Here is a 16308-nt window from a genome sequence, read left to right as displayed (position 1 = left end):
TTCTGGTTTCTAGTTTGATGACTTGGTCGCTATACCAGATTATCTCTATGTATATTCACTTAAGAGATTATAATATAAACTTGCTAATCACTGTTAATTGATAATTGCAAACACTGCAAGAGTTTAGTTATGAACTCTTTAATTTCAATGTGAATAGTACCAATTAAAATTATATTTAATAAGTAATTATCTAGGAAAAACATGTAAGAATGAACTAGAAATTACCATTAATAGTAATGAATGATTTTGCCTTGGTTTTTTTTAAAGAATTCATTATTAGAATAGCATTCATGAAAGATTGGGAAGGAGATAGAGATAGGGCTATTCCAAGTATATTACACTACATCAGGATAGTTTGTGACATCAAAATATTCATTGCTTACTTTATATTCCATGATATGAAAGTCAAAATTAAAAATCCTTAACTGATCTATGACTTTTTATTTAATTTTTAGATGGGAATGATGAACAACCCCAGTCCTTATGTTCCTTCATATAGCCAAAACACTGGGCAGCCAATTGGAGCCAGTGGACTTGGTCCCCAGATGCAAAGTAAGCCGGTATTACCTAACAGTTTGCCACAGTTTCCAATGGACAAGAAACCAGTGCCTGCTCCTGTGATGCCTAACATGGTAAGTAGCGATTTTAGTAGAAAATTCTTCTACAACTAATTCGGAATACTGCAGTATTTCTATGTTAATGGTTTGCATACTGTTTCATCGCTTAATTGTCTCTGAAACTATGGTGGGAAAAGTTGGAGTGGGGGACTAAATTATCCTTGGAGTCTAACTAGAAATAAGTTACTGGACCTACAAGAAGGAACTGAAATATAATTTCTTCTGAACAATTTTTTCTCTGATCTCTCTATCATTTGCCATAGTTTTGTCATAAGATTTTATTGCACCATTGAATCACAGGTGGGGCTGCTGAAAGATATCATTCAGCATCATTGAAAGTCACAAGTCCTCTATTCTGATTTAAAGTATAGAGTTAGTTTTCTTTTTCTGGTTGACATTCTGGAAGGTCAAAGAAGAAAAACAGTCTGTAATGTGTTCTGAAGTAATGGCCATACAATTAATGTGGTAATGATTTAGGAATATATAAATGATGTAAAAAACTTTATATTACTAAAACTATGGTTACTATTTCTTAGATTATTATGCTGAAAATTAGTTTAAAAATGTACACAATTGTTGTAGAACAATATAACATTTTTCATCTCTTCTGTATTTTCAAGTAGAAAAGATGCAGGATTAATGTGCATGCATACCAGTTGCCATAGGTTTCAATGTTAACTGAAACTGGCTATGGAGATGGTGTTATACTTTGCAAGGGGATGTTTATAGAGTAGAGTGATGGCCATTCTTTAAATATAAAGAATAGGAACTTTTCGAGGATAGCAGATACTGAAAAAGAACTGCATAACCTTCGCTAGAAAAACTGAATGGGGGAAAGCTTTATAGTTGGAGAAATAAAATAATATATATGGTATTTTTGGAATAAAACTGAGGCAGTAAATTATTGGGAAGTTTGAAGAATGTGATAGCAGCAATAGAGTAACCTGGGAGAAAGGGAAAAAGTGATAACAACCATAAGAACAATGTGTTAGGTAAATATACAGGTAAAGACTACCTGTATCAGTTGGACATTTATAGCTCCAAATAAAATCAGGTACTCATGCACAGAATCTCTCTCCAGAATAATAAGTCTGAAGTCACCTACAGAAATCTTTCAAATAGTTTTATCTTTTGAAGTAAGCTGAATCAAAGAAGAAAGTTGTATACTTTTTCTACAGAATGTCCTTCCCAGAGAATCTCATTGCCACCATCTCTCTTTCAATATCTTAAGAATCCCTGGGGGTTGAGTGGCATATAAATTTAATAAATAAATGTTTATTTTAATTTTTTAATTTGTCTTTTTGTTACTGTAATGTATTTGTGCTGGCTTGATACATTTATCAAAGCTTCGTTGCAGATTTGGTGTTGAGGCATCCCAGAATGCCCATGCAGGGATTTGGAGCTGCTTGGGGCTTTGGGTTTGCCATAACAACCATGGATTTGTCTTGTATTTATGGATAACACACATTGCATTGCATTTCATTCATTCATTCGCTCACTCACTCATGCACTGATTCGTTCATTCTACTTGGGTAAGTAGAAGGTGGTCTGAAAGGAAGGGATTTTATAGCCGTTCCCCTCTCCTGGTGAATTTACTTTCTATTTAGACTAGGCTTGCAGCAGTTATCCCTCTATGCAAAAAAAAAAGGCATGACTTCTTTAAGGAGGCACAGAGAGCATTCCCACCAGATCCCAAGCATTTTTCCCACTTTGGATCTGAACAGCTGCATTCTGTCCACAAATATCCTGATGTCTGTTTCAGAACACTTGCAAATATCTTTAGTAAGGATCTTTCCTTTCTAAAATTTTAAGTTTCAACTTACATTGATCCACTTAGTGCTTATATTTCATAAATATGAGTAACCTAAATTAGTTACATGTTGAATTGTTTGAAAATGGAAAAAGACTAGTGATACCACCTGTACAGTGCCTGCAGTTGCACTTCTTTATTTCAAATTCCATGATATTTTTGTCAAGTAATTATTTTTATATTGGAGAGGATTTGGTGTAGCAGTTAAGCTGCCATGCTTGAAACCAGGAGACTCTGAATGGCAAACCACTTCCAAAAACATCTTGTTAAGAAAACTGCATGTAGTCATCTCAGTCGAAAACTGACTCAATGGCCAACACAGTTTATTTGAACTATGTAAAATTATTGCTGTCTTGCTTTACTCAGATATTCAATGCTATGAATATCTGAATGGATTGTTCTATGAACTTGAATGTTTCTTGGTGTTCATCTTGTCTAGGTTGCATGCTACCTCGCATCATGCTGATTAAGAAGAATGGCCTACACATCTTGTATAAAAATTGTTAAATTAATGATATTTTTAAAAATCACTATTCAATGCTTATCTTTAGAAATTGTTGGGGGATAGTAAATTGGAGGACCCAGAAGATTTTATGCAGTTCCCTTTGATAATCTTGAATTAAAGAATTTAAACCATCAAGTCAAATCCCACTCAGTGCAGGATTCAAACTAAAACGTCAACCGATGCCTGAGTTTTTAAAATTATCTAACCAATCTAAAATGTTATTGAAAACAATTGCACTACAATATGCGTCTTCCCAGATATTTTTATTTGGTAAATTTATATAACCAGCCATCTCACCCAGGCAATGTACAAAATTTAAAAAACACAACGCAACAAAATAAAACAATAAAAAGCATAATTTGCAAGGAAGTACAACGTGATTTCCCTAGCAATACAGCCACTTTGCAGGCTCCATTCATGCCCATGTTATTGGATCCCCTGGCCAGACAGCAAAACTATGTTTTCAGGTCATTCTGGAATGCCAGTTAGTTCAGGGCCAATCTCATCTAAGTAGGAATGATGTTCCAAAAGATGGAGGCCACTGTGCAAAATTGTTGTGTAATTGTATTGCTTTTGGGGGAGGTAACTGAAGTATCTTCAGTTACTTCAAACAGGATTAGGATAATTAATGTCTTCTAGTTTTTTTTAAAAGATCTACACTTTGTTCATCTTTTCTTTGATTGGGCAAACATTCAAATCTTTATTTGTTCCTTCACTTATTTTAATCCAGATTCTCTCTACACTGAGATCATTCGGAGTAATTATACTTACAATGTAACTCCTCCCTCTCTCCATAGTTTCTGAATCTTTTGAACAAACTTTATCCTTCAGTTGCAGTATTCCTGTCTGAGTTCTCAGTTTGCCAGTATTCCAGTATGTCTATTAATTAAGCCATACTTGCTTTTGGTTCTGAAAGTTCATACTCATCTTGTTTATTTCCCATACTCTGAACATTAGTGTATAGATATCTAATGTCAAAATTTTTATTTCATCCAGTGAACTTGCTCTTTTGTTTGACCACTTTCCTTATGGAAACTTACCTCTTCTATCAGTTTTTCTGCTAATACAGGGGTGTCAAACTCAATTTCATTGAGGGCCGCATCAGCATTGCGGTTGCCCTCAAGGGGCCGGGTGGGTGTGGCCTGGGTGGGCGTGGCCTACTGGGTGGGCGTGGCTAGAGCACATATGGCCTACTGGGTGGGCGTGGCCAGTTCTACATCGTTCGCATCAAGGGTGCCTATGGGGGCCTGGGCAGGAGTGGGACAGATCTGAGGGTCTCTGGCAGGAGGAGGGTCTCTGGGCCAGGGCCAAGGCAGTGGGGGCCGTTCCCTCACTGTTTCCAGGATGGCTTCGTGGGCCGCATGAAACCACTTCACGGGCCGGATCCGGCCCCCGGGCCTTGTGTTTGACATGTCTGTGCTAATATCTCATTTGTATAATCTGATAAGTGTTCTTCCTTTCTTATCTCAAGTGTGGCCACTTGCTTTGCCAATCCTCTTTTTACTTCAGGAGGTGCTACATGGTTCTGCTTGCTGCATAATAGCCAGGTTGTTTTACAAATCACAATCACAGATTTCTTTCTATATTTCTGTTTTTTAATGTCCTACCAGTTGAGGATTATTTCTTGTTCCCATTACAGGCCAGGCAAAAACACATTGATGAGTTAGAGGGAAAATGTTAATTGAATTCAACTTATAAACTCTTGTTTGGTCTTTCAGTAACTTTACTTCTTGGAAATGCTCCACTTTTTATTCTTTCTTCAATCTCCATTTATGTAATAGGAATAGCTATTTCATCACCAATATAGGGAAATCAGCACCTTTATAACCCTTGGTATAGTGATTTACTTTTTTATATTTCATAATTGGGTACACAATCACTCAGAACACAGAACTACTCAAGTTGCTTGTGTACTTGTCTGTTCCTGCTGTACTCTATCTGGAAACGTAATGTTTCCCCCCCCTTAATTGTGGTTGTACTTTCCTTTTATTGTTTCTGTTCATTTAATTTGTATGCTATCCAATCCTGAAAGCTCTAGGTAGTTTACAATTTTACCTGAAAATATTTTCTGCTTACCTCAGAAGGAAACATGAACACAAAATGAACAGTCAATAGATCTTAGGGTATATATACCATTCATTTAGTGGCCATTAGAAGTTACAACAGTGACTTATGACCGTTTTTCACACGACCTATGCAGCATTCTTGTGATCAGAATTTGGACACTTTTCAACTGGAATATATTTATGATGGTTGCAGTATCCTGGAGTCATGTGATCCCCTTTTGTCACCCTCTGACAAGCAAAGTCAATGGGGAAGCCAGATTCACTTAACCATGTTACTAACTTATCAACTGCAATGATTCACTTAATTGTGGCAAAAAGTTGTAAAATGGGACAAAACTCACTTAACATTTGTCTGGCTTAATGGAAATTTTGGGCTCAATTGTGGTTGTATGTCACGGACTGCTTGTATCTCTTTTTTGTACACTGAAATAATCCAAAATAATTGTAGAAAATATGGACAAAATTTGTCACAGATAGAATTTGATTTATCTTCATGGTCAGAAATCAAATAAGGGCAGAAATAGTATGTTCTTTATCAAGATTTCTGTAAATCATATGTCACCTATATGTTGTTCTCCTTTGGAACATTCAGGAGCTAAAATATGTTTCTCTGGAGTTCAGCTCCCTGTACACTGTGCAGTTAGGCATGGATTGAACCTTTTCTCCTCAGATTTTTGTTGTAGTTATTGGCAAGGTAATAGTGTAGCAGGGATGTGTTCGTTCATTAAATAAATTTTTAGCGTTTTAGTTCAGAGTTCTGGAAATGCTGTTGCTGTCTCCAGAAAGGGCAGAAAATTGTTGTCCATTGCTTTTACAAGATAGTTTTCTTGCTAGAGGAGAAATAAGTTTTGTCTTGTCTATTTTAAATGTATAAATTATATAGAGTTTTTCCCAATTGCAGAGAAATGTTATTTAGAAGTTGATTAGCCTATATCTAGTTTGGAAGAGTAACTTTTAGCAGTCTGCTAGAATTCCCCAAAATAGTTGAATTGATATGATCTGGAGAGGAAATGGAACATTTTTGCATTACAGCTTTTGCACATATGATAGGATTTTGTTTCTTTATATTAATGATAAGATATAAGGTAGGAAGCTATATTTGAAAAGTAACAGTGATCATGTTTCTTCTTAATAAGATCTAAGGTTAAGGTTGAAATAAAGTACTGGAGTGGTTTTATAATAACACCAATATAGTTATAAAACTTTAAAATCAAATATAGTAATCATATATTCTAAACAGTTATGTTCTCTCAAAAGATTAAAAACAGGTATAAGCAGTGTTCTAAATAACTTTTATTAAGCTGAATGAACACTGTATAATCAGTTTACCACTTATCTACGTAGTGTGAGGCTGGACAAAGAAACAAACAAGCTTGATCTTTCTTAGAAAGCAGTAGCATTTCCCTCACCCTGATTTGAACAATTTCACCCTTTATTGACTGAACATATATTGGCAGGTTCTTCATATACCTAAAAAAATAATAACTTACATTAAGTAACTTGAGATAAATAGATTCCTCCCTATTAGATCAGCAGATATTATACTTATCTGGGAGTAAGGGTCATTGAACTCATTAATTTTACTTATAGAGTATATGTAGATGGTTTATGTACAGCAGGGGTGTCAAACTCCCAGCCCACGGGCTGGACACGTCATTGGGAAACCACACCCATCCCATTGCCGGCAATGGTGAAAAAGCTCTGATACGTTGTGCGACGTTGCGAGTTTGACACATCTGATGTACAGAGTAATTATGCCTTTTGTTTTTTAGAGCAATGTTCTTAGCCGTGGCAGCTTTCAAATGTGGCCTCCAACTCCCAGAATTCCTTAGCCAGCCTCATTACTGGCTAATGAGATAAAAATATATACAAGGCCAAGGGTAATCCACAATTGATTTTGATAAGGGTGGGCAAGCTTGATTGTCAGGGAAGGAAGCAAAGGGTAGTGTAGCATACATGTCTATATTTTTTTTCTTTTGTCTTGAGAGATTGTTTAGGGTTCTTTTCTTTTCAGATAACTCTGAACAGGCGTCAAAGTTAATATCTTGGGGGGGGGAGGGAAAATATGTTGCTTTGATTTCAATAAGTTACCAATTCAACTTAAAAGGAAAGGCCACTTGACTTCGTTTCCTAAAGTGCAGCCAACATATTTATCTATTTGACTAACCAAACAGATTTCAACTAAAAGATTTTTTTAGAATAACTCACAATATTGGAGATGAAGGCAAGACAAAAGCAATAGAATTACATTACATTAAATGATGTAAGTATAGTTTATAAAATTGTTCCATGTATTTATGTCAGCTCTTTGAGATAGTTCAGTGAGAAACAGAGTCCATAATAGCTACTGGATCTGTATTGTTATAGGTGTAATAACATAATCTTTTTTCTCTCCCTCTTAATCAAAGAGAATCAAGATGGGGCAATCCTGAGTTTCTGTCTCACCCCTCCTCTCTTTTTAAGACTAAACTATTGGTTATATAGCTGCATTTCGCCTTCAAGCTTTTTTGGTTTTCCACAGCTTTTAACAGTTTATCTCGTATGAAAACTCCACTGTGATTGTAATGTTTGAAGGAGTCATGCGTAGTGATTTCAAGAGTTGGTATTACAGGATGACCACTTTTTACTCCTGTGGTTTATTTTGTATACTTCAGATAGTTCAGGATGAACTTTGAAAGAATCCCCCTATTTATGTTCTGAACACAAGGCAAAATGTCATTATTTCTTACTGATCTGTGCTTAAGGGAGCCTGGAGATCCTTAAGATTGGTAATAAATGTCACACAAAAATTATACAGGCTAGCGCTGAACTACTATTTACTATAGTCAGTTGCATATCTGGTATCTCAGTGGAGGTTTTATGCTGAAAAGACCCACTTTCATTTATCTATTTTCAGTGATTCTATAATTCAATATATGACAGTGATAGAAGTCCATGAACTTATTTCTTCTACACTTTATGTATTTGTGTTACTCTATATGAAGGGATGATACAGTTCTATGTTGGTTATCAAAGACTACAACTAATACTAATAATGAGATTACTCTAGTAATGAAATCATTTCATATGAAATACTGTTTTGGGGTGATAATTCGAGTGTGAGCTTTATGAGATTATATGTAGTGGGGAATTCAAAACAAAATAGCAGTTTTCATCTTGTAGAACCAACCTCTTGAGAAAGTTAACTTCTTTCTGGTTTGTATTCAAAATAATAGTTGTATTTCCTTCAGGTTAAGGCTTAAAAAATCACTTTTCTAATTTTTGTTGAATTCAGAGAATGCTTTGTCTCTTTTTGATAGTGTCAGCAGCAGCAGACTGCTTCAGTTCAGCAGGCTAGTATGGTATCAACTGCTATGGGATCAGGAGCACCTACAGCAGATCCAGAAAAACGCAAGCTTATACAGCAGCAACTTGTTCTCCTCTTGCATGCTCACAAATGTCAGCGGAGGGAGCAAGCAAATGGAGAAGTACGACAGTGTAACCTCCCTCACTGTCGAACCATGAAGAATGTCCTCAACCACATGACACATTGCCAGGCTGGAAAATCTTGTCAGGGTAAGTACAATATTTGATTGCCTATATACTTGTGGTCATCTTCTATACAGCAGAGTAGCGGAAATTAGATCTGAATCCGATGTTAGTACTTCGGATGATTATGTTTGAAGTCAGCAAGAGTTTATGTTAAACTTCCAGTTGTTTAACATAAGCAACAATAAAACTACTTGCTTTTGCTCAGGCAATATTATACTGCTGAAATGAAAAATGGTTTGTAGTTCCAGTATTTAATAGAATGATGAATTTGAGATCAGATTTATTGATTTATTTAGCACATGGTGTTTGTACATGCCAGGGAATCTACAATGTTACTACATAATAGTTTGGCTGTCTTAAGATTGCTAGTTTGTTTAGTTCACACCTGCGCACTATCCAGGGTGCATCACAGGAGGGGGATTAGCTCCACCCACAGCATCTAACAGTGTTCTGTGCAAGCATCATCTGGAGCTTTTCTCCGCTTGATTTTTCCTCACATTCTGGCAGGTCCAGTGGCAGTTGGTTTCTTGCTACCTCACGAAGCACCATTAGCTTCCCATCGTAATGGTACTTGTATTTTGTGTAATTTTGAACAGCTAGGTTGACAGAAGCTGAGGCAAGTGACAAGAGCCCACTACATTGCATGGTGCTAGGGCTCAAACTGCTGGAGTAAAGAGAGAGATGACCTTTTCCACCTGACAAATCCAGCATTTTTAAGCCACTGAGCTACAGTACCTCTTGAGATCAGAGTTATAAATGCACGGAAAGTTTAGTAAGCATCTTGGTTTCTACTATGCAAGAAAAAAGAGCGGTCTAAATGATTTATTACAATATGTCCAGAAACTATAACCTGTGCTTGGCTGAAATGAATCCGCAAGGTATTTCATTATTAATAATTTAATGGTCACAACAGGGTTAGGCTTTCTAGTTCTAGGAGCTTACATGTTTTAAAAGTTGAAAATATATATTGTACAACTGTTTTAGTTCTTGGAATCAACAGCAGATTTCAGTTTGTATAGATAGTTCAAAAAATATTCAGGTTTGTAAACAAATTTTTTTTTTAACTTTCTTTTAGTGGCTCATTGTGCATCTTCACGACAAATCATATCTCACTGGAAGAATTGTACCCGGCATGATTGTCCTGTGTGTCTTCCTCTTAAAAATGCTGGGGATAAAAGAAACCAACAATGTAAGAAGTCCCCTGATACCCATTATATTTGTTGTTATAATATCATTGTTAGGCAATTAACAAAATCAGAATCTTATCCTTACATATATTGTAATTTCATAGTTTTTTTTATCAAAAGATGTATTGTTTATTGCATTATTTTGTGTGCTGCCTCCTAGGACACTAAGCACTTATAATGTAATAAAGATGCCTGCTCATTTTTTAATTTTCTTCCTTTACTTTCATCTATTGCAGCCTTTGCTATCCTGCATTTGCAAAAGTTCTAACATATAGAAAAGTCCACAAAAGCTTTCGGAACCAAATTCCCTTAAATTGAATTTCTCAGTTAACAGTTGCAGTAGTTTAATTAATAAGACTTTGCTTGGCTGAGAACAATCAGTATGCCAGGTTATGTTAGGCCATGTTAAAAAAGTAACATATTTAGCTTCTCAGTGCCTGCAGGAATGACATTTTAGTAAATCAATATTTCTTCATTGATGAAAGGTATATACCATGCTTTCCTTATATTTGTAGATTTATTTTTCTATTTTTCCTTGCATCTCCTCTACATAACTCTTGATTAAACTGAATAATTGGCAAAAAATGAGTATGTAATAATAATTTTAAAATACTACGAATGCAAGAAGTTTATAAACTGAGCATAAAATTATTTCATGAAAACTTAATTCTGAGGAGTTTAACACTTTAGATATTAATGTTGTTGGATGGGCTCCATTTTTGCTTCAAAATAGCATTCCTTGAGAGGGAAAAAGCCTTTAACAGCTACAATAACTACTATTTCCTCATTTCATTGCTATGAATGGGCTTCTTAGAAAGCTCTTTTGACTAGGCTTGTCTCTAATTCTGTAATTTGATCAATATAATAAAATCAGGAAAAAAATTCCCGCTTGAGTCTGATCCAAAAGATTTATGTTTCTCATCAAGAACTAGAAGAGTATTTATCCCAACAATTTGTTGATGTCCTGCTTCTGCCCAAAATATAATGTGGCTTATTTGATTTTGATATGGTATGCTATATGGTCCCAGGTTTTTGATGTTTATTTAAAAATCTGGATTAATCTGGTTTAATGTCAGTCCAGCTGGTTTTTTCTTTAATCACTTCTCCATCTTTGTGTTTTCATTGCTTCTAGCATTATTAGGTGGTGCTGCAGTAGGAATTGGAAATTCTGGTTCAGTGGGAGTAGGGCAGCAGACAACACCCAATATAAATGCTACTAACCAGATTGACCCCAGCTCTATTGAGAGGGCTTATGCAGCTTTGGGGCTGACATATCAAGGAAATCAGATGCCAACGCAGACACAGGCTCAAGTGAAAAGCCAGCAGCAAGGACAGTCACCACAAGGGCTTCGCCCTATGAATCCCACAAGTAAGTACATAGAAGACAAAATATATGTCTCATATCCAATAAAACGTTTGCCATTTATATATGCTTAGCACTGTCTTTATCCTGTGGATGAGCATTTCTCTCTGAAATGCCAAAAGAAATCTTAAGGCAAAAAATTATTACAAAAATTGAAAAAAGTCTTAAATTTGATACCTTTTCTTTTAACTTAATTATTAGTACATATACCTACAAAGGGGGAGGGGAAGCATTTTGGAAGAAGTGTGGCTGTAATTTTTGTTTGATGTGCCTGAGGTCTCAGCAATTTACTAGGTCTCCCTTAAGAGTCCTACTGTATTTTGTTGTGAAGGGAAATTACTAATGATAATTGTATGATGCAAATGTTAACAAACTTTGAATAGGATTAAGCTAATCAGGAATGGGGTGGAATCTTACATTGTATAGGTATAATACAAACTATAATAAACTTTAAGGCTTTGCTTTTTGTAAAACAGCACAGTAAAAATTTAATGAGGAGGTTTGGATTTTGTTTTGTTTTTCCTATATAGGTGCTAATCCTATGGGAGTGAATGGAGGAGTTGGAGTTCAAGCCCAGAATCTGCTACCAGATTCAATGTTGCATTCAGCTGTAAATTCTCAAAAGTAAGATTACTTTCATTTAACATATGATGTATAAAATTAGCATAGATGGGTAGTTGCTGTAGTTCAGGGGTGTCAAACTGCCGGCCCATGGGCCGGATGCGTCATGGCAAAACCACACCCACCCCATTGCTGGCAGTGGGGAAAAAGTTTGACACCCCTGCTGTAGTTGAAAGAAGATTTTCAGGTAACTTAACACCAAAAAGAAACTTTACAGATTGATTCCAATATCCTAATCTGGGCTTGAAAATGCATTAATTAGTGCATCCACTATTTATTAAATTACCCATGCCATGTAAAAATCACTAAGACTGGGAATAGCATTTTGTACCAGCTGAATTTTCCATTACTACATTACCCTGTGAGGTAGTAATTCAGACTGGATATTACTATTACTGGGATTGGAGGAATTTTTTTTCTTCTTCTGGTAAAGCTACAGCTGCTATATATTCTAAATTGGTTAAAATTTTTTCCTAAATATAGCATGATCTGTCTTGGATGATGCCAAATCAAGGAAAACATCCAAGTAGTGCATTTGAAATGCAATGCTATAAAAGACCAATTATAATCCTCATTCAAGGCAGTTCCTTAGTGTTTTACAAAGGATTAGAACTGCATGTTATCCTCAAGAAAAGGGGACAGGAATAAAATCTTGTACTCACACAAATATTGAAATTTCCTTGGTTTTGAATTTTCTTGTGTGAAAGATTATCATAACATCTAGAAATTCTAGGTTTCCACATTTCCTTTCTCAATAAAAAATAATGATTGTATCTGGGTATTAAAAATAGTTTGACCATAGTCACTAGAAAGATCAGAGTTTTGGATATAAAAGAAGATATGATTAAGCTGACTGAAGTAATATCTCCACTGGAAGTATGAGTAAATACTTCTGCTTATTTTTCTACATTTTTCCCTAATATACTTAGTAATTCATTGCATTTTAGGACGGGTGGAAATAAAACGTATTTCATTTTACTCTTTATCAGGTAGTCCTCAATCTACAAACACAATTGAGCTCAAAATTTCCATTGCTAAGCAACACATTTGTTAAGTGAGTTTTTCCCCATTTTGCGACCTTTCCTGCCACAGTGGTTAAGTGAATCACTGCAGTTTTTAAGTCAGCGACACAATTGTAAAGTGAACCTGGCTTCCCCATTGACTTTGTTGACAGAAGGTCACAAAAGATGGTCACATGATTCCAGGATACTGCAACCATCATAAATATGAGTCAGTGACCATAAAGATGGTCATAAGTATGAAAAATGGTCATAAGTCATTTTCAGTGCCGTTGTAACTTCAGACAATTACTAAATAATGGGTCGAGGACTACCTGTATATTGAGGTAACTGAACATGAGTTTATATTTCATTATAATTGGTGTAAATTAAGAGAATATAAATTACTAATAAAAAGACCATTAAAAATAATTGATTGGGTGTTCTATTTGGAAATGCATAGATTTTCTGAAGAAGCACGTATTCAGAAGTACCTTTACTTTTAGTGACTGATGACTTGCTGGATTTTTATTCCCAATATCAGACCCATAATATAAGCCTTTTTAAAATGCATCCTTATCTCCCAAAACTAATCTTTCAGAGGTGTATAAGAGAATTATGAGTTCTTTTTCTAATTTTTGTTTGATTTTAATCTTGATAATTTTTGCAAGAGAGATTGAAGTTCACATTCCGGAAATAAAAATCATTTGAGGGGAAGCACAAAGGTTTATCTGTCTAAGATGATATAACACACCTGATCATGCCAGAGCAGGAAACCTCTTATAAGAGGGATACATCAGTAGAATAAACTATCTTGTTTTCTGTATAGGGTATCACTAAATTATGTCTTAAGGGCCTCATAAGATTCCATTTTGTTTTCAGTCCTATGTTGAATGAAAATGCAAATGTTGCTGGTCTGGGGGCCATGCCAACTGCAGCACATCCTTCTGGCATTGGAATGCGAAAACAGTGGCATGAAGATATTACTCAGGATCTCAGAAACCACCTTGTTCATAAACTGTATGTACTGATAAAATGTTCAAACTTCTAAACAAATAGGTCTTATAAATAAGACAGTTGATATAATGGGAGAGGTAAACATAGTATAACAAAGTATAAATCTGTAATGCTTTCTCACAATATGTGATAATAGCTATTGATTTCTTTTTTACTTATGTAACTGTTGAAACTGTCTTTATAGGATGTGGAACTAAGTATTTATTTTTATTTATTAATGGGATTTATATCCCGCCCTATCTCCTGAGGGACTCAGGGCGGCTAACAATAACAAAACTTAAAGTTCTCTGTACAGTAAATTAAAAAATAAAATTTGAAATAAATTAAAATAAATTAAAGAATAAAGTTAGAATTGTAAATATAATTAAAATCCCTGTCAGTCAGGTGGAAAAGGAGTGTTTTGAGGCCGTGGCAAAAGGACTTGAGATCTTGGGCCATCCGAAGCTCAGGGGGGAGCTGGTTCCACAGGGCACGGATCTAAAGTTAATACTATACATTTCTAATGAAAGGACAAATTGATCTTATGCTGAGAACTATTCATAATTTGCTGCTTTGTTAAGTGGATCCTATCATGGGGCAATAAAATCTATGATCAGGAGGCAATCAGTGTCAGAAAGTGTGACCCATATCTGGAAACCCATTTCTTTTTTTTTATTTAAAAAGTTTTACAATACATTTTGACTTTAATCCCCCCCTCCCCCACCCCTATCCAACCCTCCCTATCCCTCTCCCCCATTCCCTCCTCCCCCCCCAACTTCCCAGAGCTAAATACAGGGTATAAAATCGAAAGACAAACGTAAACACCCCTATGTTATCAACAATAAACTATAAATTCTATCTCCCTCTAGCTCATATAAAATGAATACAAACAATATTAATATTACAAATAAAGTAAAAAAGAAAAAGAGGAAAACAGAAAAAGAGCTTTACTCAGAATAAATTTTCTTAATCCCAGTCCTTATTCATATTAATTTCAAAAAAGAAAGAAAAGAAAAAAAAAACAACTTTCACCTGCTATTTACATTCTCCCACCTTTCTCTAATTTCCAAACAAATTCTCAGTTACGCGCCAAAAGTGCCTATCTCTGTTAACCTTAATAATCTCCGACCAAACTAAACTATGATCAAAAATAGTTCTTGCATGTATCACGCCAAATATCTCGCAGTTCCAAATCATCCTTGAGTTCAAATAAAAAGAGTATAAAAAGAAGGTTTAGGCAGTCTCTAAGACAACTTGTTGTTAATTAGGAGCTTGCGTACCCATTCTTAGTTCAACACATACTTTAAGTCCATAACCCTAATATACTTTTCTAGCAAGCAAATAACATCAATCTTAAATTGTGTAAGATATTAAAAAAAAACTTTCTTTCTCCTCTATAATAATTTTACTCCATTGACATTCTAATTTAAAAATTTAATCAGCAATCTTAATGCCCCAAAACTTTTGGAGCACATCTGTCATGACCCCCAAAACTTCTTTAGACCGCTCCCCTCCCACATCTTCACTGTAAACACGCTTTGGAGATTCCATAACTTTCTGCTGGTCTTGCTCTTGCTCTCGTCTCGCTCTTCTTAGGGCGGCACGCGTCATCTTCTGGCCTCCTGCAGCAACCGATGAGACTGTGGCTTGATCCCCTCCAACACCTTTGTCCTCTGTCTGTCTATGTGCAACATCTTGAAACTTTCCCACACCGTATCCTTTTGCAGCTTCCAAAAATGATAGGGGGGTTGCTTTTAACACATTACTATAAAAATCACGGGCCTGAGCCACAGTAACCAAACGATGTCTTTTACCTTCGTGCGTCGCCACCAATCCAACTGGAATCTCCCATCTAAACTTAATATCACGTTTCTTAAGTTCCTGTACTAGAAATGCAAAATCTTTCCTTCTCCTTAGGATCTTCGGAGGAATCTCTTTTAAAACCAAAACTTCTTGCTCAGCCACTACCAATTTAGTATCATAAGCAGCTTGAATGACTTCATCTCTAATTACTCTCTTTGTAAAGTAAACCACCACATCTCTGGGTAACTTCCTCTGTCTTGCAATCCATGAATTTACACGAAAAACTTTGTCCATATTTCCCTCAATTTCAGATGCTGGCTGGCCCAGTACCCCTTCCAGAGCCTCAGAAATCAGCTGCTTTAAATCTTCTTTACCATTCTCCTTTAAACCCCTGATTCTAATAGCATACTGCATCTGATGATACTGAACAAGGCTCAATTCTCCGTCCATTTTATCCCTTATATTTTCATTTTCTGATACCTTTGCTTCTAATATAGAGTTCTTTTGACTGAGATCCTCCACTTTTACATCCAGCTGTTGCACACATTCAGCTACGGATTCAACCATAGACAAGATATCCACCCTCATTGCTCTCAACTTCTCTTCCATCTTCTTCTCCAATTTCTCCTCCATTTTCTCCTCCAGCTTTTTCAACTTTTCATCCATCATATTAGACATCAATTGTGCATGCTTTCCAAGAGCATCTTGTAAATCCTTAAGCGTCAATACCGGGGGAGATGCAGGAGGAAGCAAAGCTTGCAATGAGGTCTCTTGCACCAGGGAAGACCCCGCATTCCGAAGAGCTTTAGAA

General features: G+C 35.8%; 1 protein-coding gene across 1 annotated transcript in view; it reads left to right on the top strand.

The window, feature by feature from the left end:
• Positions 1–16308, top strand: part of EP300 (EP300 lysine acetyltransferase) — a 76284-nt gene that overhangs the window by 19780 nt on the left and 40196 nt on the right. The window contains exons 3-8 of the mRNA XM_083365757.1: positions 456–632; positions 8298–8553; positions 9605–9718; positions 10849–11085; positions 11610–11703; positions 13581–13718. Of these exons, the coding sequence (XP_083221883.1) occupies positions 456–632; positions 8298–8553; positions 9605–9718; positions 10849–11085; positions 11610–11703; positions 13581–13718 (1016 nt within the window). The remainder of the gene's footprint in view (positions 1–455; positions 633–8297; positions 8554–9604; positions 9719–10848; positions 11086–11609; positions 11704–13580; positions 13719–16308) is intronic.

The sequence above is a fragment of the Vipera ursinii genome (assembly GCF_947247035.1).
Source record: "Vipera ursinii genome assembly, chromosome: 6".
NCBI lineage: Eukaryota > Metazoa > Chordata > Lepidosauria > Squamata > Viperidae > Vipera > Vipera ursinii.
The sequence above is the reverse complement of the archived record's forward strand: the minus strand, read 5'-3'. Positions and strand labels throughout refer to the sequence as shown.